Source organism: Rutilus rutilus (assembly GCF_951802725.1).
Source record: "Rutilus rutilus genome assembly, chromosome: 23".
In the NCBI taxonomy this organism is placed as follows: Eukaryota; Metazoa; Chordata; class Actinopteri; order Cypriniformes; family Leuciscidae; genus Rutilus; species Rutilus rutilus.
The window spans coordinates 26,291,472-26,295,042 of NC_140233.1; the positions used below are offsets into that span (position 1 = coordinate 26,291,472).

Here is a 3,571-nt window from a genome sequence, read left to right on the forward strand (position 1 = left end):
GTTGGCTAACTTAACCTGTGGTTAATGCAGGGTCAAAAATAAACACCCGCCAAGCACCATATGCACCGAACAAGGCTAAAAGTCCGGTTTGGCAAAAAAATAAATTAACGTTAGGTGTCTGTCGGTAAATATTTGTTGCCGCTAAGTATGAATACATCACAACAGCAGCTAACAGTAACATAGCCTGTAACGTTAACATTGACATGATAAACAGACGTCATTAAGACGTTGCTTTTTGGGCTAAATCTCGTCGGCCCGTCATAGCCTTCATTTCGCCAAAAAATAGACGTTGAAATTTGGGCTTTGTTTGGTCCGTTTGATTTGCATCTAGATCATCTTCTAGATCTTGGTTCAGAGTGAACTTTTCCAAGAGTATGCTGTCCCCCAGCCAACGTATAAAGTTAATATCCCTAATCAAGCATGTAATTAGTCCCTGCACATGCATTTACTTAAAGTACACCAATTATACTTGAAGTTGGTCCAATTTAGTACACAAAAGTACACTTAATACCCTTAAAATTATGCTTTATTACAATTTAATTACAACTGAAATACTAAAGTATACTGATAAGTTAAGCACATTTCTTTTCACCAGGGTATGAATTAAAAAAGCAGGAAATTGTTGGAAAATACAAAACTCTGTAAAAACAGAAAAATGACATCCCTGTTTAAGAGTAATCTGAATGCATAAAAACCTTGACACAAACAATTATATGAATATAATTTTATTTTATTTGAGTTTTCTTTTTTAAGCACTTTGAGACAATAATAAAAAAAAAAATAATTGGTCATTCTAAACTAAGAATATTGAGCAAACAACAGGATGAGGTTTGGATAATTGATCGCTGGGGTGTTGAAGCTGAGGGCTGCAGCACGAGGTGATATCTCGGACCCATTGTAATGTGAAGAATGAAACTCGAGCAGTGTGTTGAATGCAGTGTGTGTGCTCTCTAGCTCCCCCTGTAGGTACTGTACGAGTATCTGCTCACCAGCAGCGGCACATGAACGCTCTGATCAGCAGCGCTTACAGTGAACACAATCTAAAGGAAGAAGAAGAAAGACATTAGCATTCAGACTGTGTAAATTCAATCAGTTCACCATTAGTCTTTCCTACAGACCTCAACATATGGGTAAAAGCTGGACTGCCCCAAACTCTCCCAGTACTGGCCCGTCTCGAAGCGGATCTTGTACATTCCTGGAGTTAAGGCGTCGCTGGTTATCAGTCCTGGACAGCGTCCGTCCTCATTTGTGGTTCTGGAATAATCAGTGACATACTATTTAACATAATGACATGTTTATTTTCCAGGGTTTTTATTGTAAACCTCTCAGAGTTTGACCCAAACAACTTTGGACAGTTTCGATGGCAACAGTTTTCAGAACAGTGTTACAATAATTTACACATTTCTTTGGACTGAGTGAAGACTCGACACAAGTGATGCCAACAGAGCTGAGTTTCTGTTTGTGTCTGATCCTGGTTTCGGGTGTCCTGTTCTGACTGAACTTATATCCCTCTGCCTGGAAATATCCCTGTTTTACAGCAAGTTCAAAATACCCAGCAAATATGTTTGAAAATTTCATAAAATTACTGTATACAGTATATTTAAGGTAATTCAAATGTTAAATACAATTAGAATATTTGTTAAATGTGTTTTTATTTATATTTTCTAATTTGTTTAGGTTTATTTTTGCAGAATGTTTTTGAATATAGTGAACATGTTGTTTTAGAGTATACTGGTTTGGTCTGCTATTTGCACTGGTTATTATTTACTATTTTTCATAGTGTAATTTTTTTGTAAAACCTAGTCGGCATGCAAGCCTGTACACGACTCTAATAAACATGAAAATGTATTAAATATTGGGTACAACAGTCCATTTTAATGAGACTGAATGATAAATACTGATACTTTTTAATATTTGATAGATTTCAAGTATATTATTGCCATTTTGGATGATTTTTTTCACTGAGCTTGTTGCTACACATTCTGAAATTGCTTTCTCCATGTAGGATACAGCAGGCAATGCTTTATTATTATTAATATTATTAAGGTTTTATTCCTATAATTCTAATACATTTGCAGCAGTTTTGGAATCGGGAGCCCCAACAAAGTTGTATTTATGAATGCTCGATGGCTGTTTAAAGGTAAAGTGTAATTTCCGAATTGCCAAAAATATGACTATTTTCAAACAGGTTTTCTGCCATTGGTTGACCAAACAGATAGCCCCGCCCCAAACTCACATGATTGGTTGAGCCAGTGTTACTGCATCAGGCTGGTGGAGATGTTCAGACACTCAAAAAGAGGCAGAGACGACATGCGTGGACTCACCCGATGGTCACGAGGCTCCAGACGGTCATGCGGGGGTCCAGCCGGTGTAGACTGAGGGCCATCCGCGCCGCTGGGACCCCGTCCCCGGTGTTCAGCACATGTGTAGTGAGGGGACCTTTCACCGAACCCATCGCTCTCAACCCTACAACACAGGAGATCACCCCGTCACATGCGGGGACTACCCTTACATTTAACTACATTAAGACCGTTTAAAACTGAGACCATGTACCGGCAACTTCCACATCTTTACCTGGAGATGTTAAACATTAAGCACATTTAAAATGACTCGACTCACTGCTTTCTACATCAGCCCTCTCTAACAGAATTACTGAAGATATTAAGAGCTTACCTGTTATGAAGTCAGTGTCATCTGGCTGTGTGTTGCTGTTTATATGGGGATGATCTGGACACTGTTTGATTAGTTTCAATGAGTTAATCAACAAAACAAATCAGCGTAAGCACACATGCAGGGTTAATATTTAAGCAAACCGGTCTTAAAAAGTTCCAGTATCACAAACCTTTAGAATATAAAGTACTACAAAACAAAGACAAGATATCTGAATCTACAATCCTACCCTGAAGTCGTTTACATACACTAGAAATGTGGACGAAGCGAGCTGAAATCCTGTTAGAGTGTAGACGGACTTTGACCTCCAGTAACTTGTTTGATTTGGTTCTTTAGATGAGTGGAAAAACATGAAGGTTAATGCTAGTCACAGTGACAAAACAGCTGGAATTTAGATCAGTGGTTTCAGAGAGCCAGAGCTACATTACGCACATTAACTAACATTATTACACTATATTGTGCTCAACAGATCATTAGTTATAAAGTTAACAAGTAGTTAAAATGTCATGAAGATTGAACTTCTATCCTCTCCTATAGACTGCCTTCGGGTTCAAAACCATGATGATTGTACAGATAATGGCTTTTGAAACGTATTAAAACTCTGTCGTCAAAATTATATTCAGGGAGCATACAGTAGGCCTACTGTACATGAATGTATTTTTATTTCTGTTGGTGAATACATTCAGAATTGTGTGATACAAACAAATGTAGCATTCCCATAATATTTTACATAATCACAGATATATATTACGAAAGATACACAAGCATGCAGCGGGAAACCGCTTTAACATGTTATGCCTTATTTCAAAGAACAGTTTTGATAAGTGCTACATTTTTACATAGAAAAAAATGACATATGCTGATCATAAATCTAGTCATAAAACTAAACTGGCCAGACTGA

At 37.6% G+C, this 3,571-nt stretch overlaps 1 protein-coding gene across 3 annotated transcripts; it reads right to left on the reverse strand.

Annotated features, from left to right (window-relative positions):
• Positions 1 to 711: 711 nt before the first annotated feature.
• On the reverse strand, positions 712 to 2,981 carry urahb (urate (5-hydroxyiso-) hydrolase b). 3 transcript variants are annotated; one of them, XM_084396269.1, is made up of 5 exons: positions 2,900 to 2,981; positions 2,674 to 2,734; positions 2,325 to 2,466; positions 1,119 to 1,254; positions 712 to 1,040 (listed from the first exon to the last, which is right to left on the reverse strand). In XM_084396269.1, exons 3-5 carry the CDS (start codon positions 2,453 to 2,455, stop codon positions 951 to 953), a joined length of 357 nt encoding a protein of 118 aa, XP_084252395.1. In that variant the 5' UTR covers positions 2,456 to 2,466; positions 2,674 to 2,734; positions 2,900 to 2,981; the 3' UTR covers positions 712 to 950. The 3 variants fall into 3 exon arrangements, with proteins under 3 accessions (XP_084252395.1, XP_084252397.1, XP_084252396.1); XM_084396271.1 differs by having other exon boundaries at positions 751 to 1,040; positions 2,919 to 2,963; XM_084396270.1 differs by having other exon boundaries at positions 751 to 1,040; positions 2,843 to 2,944.
• Positions 2,982 to 3,571: the final 590 nt, after the last annotated feature.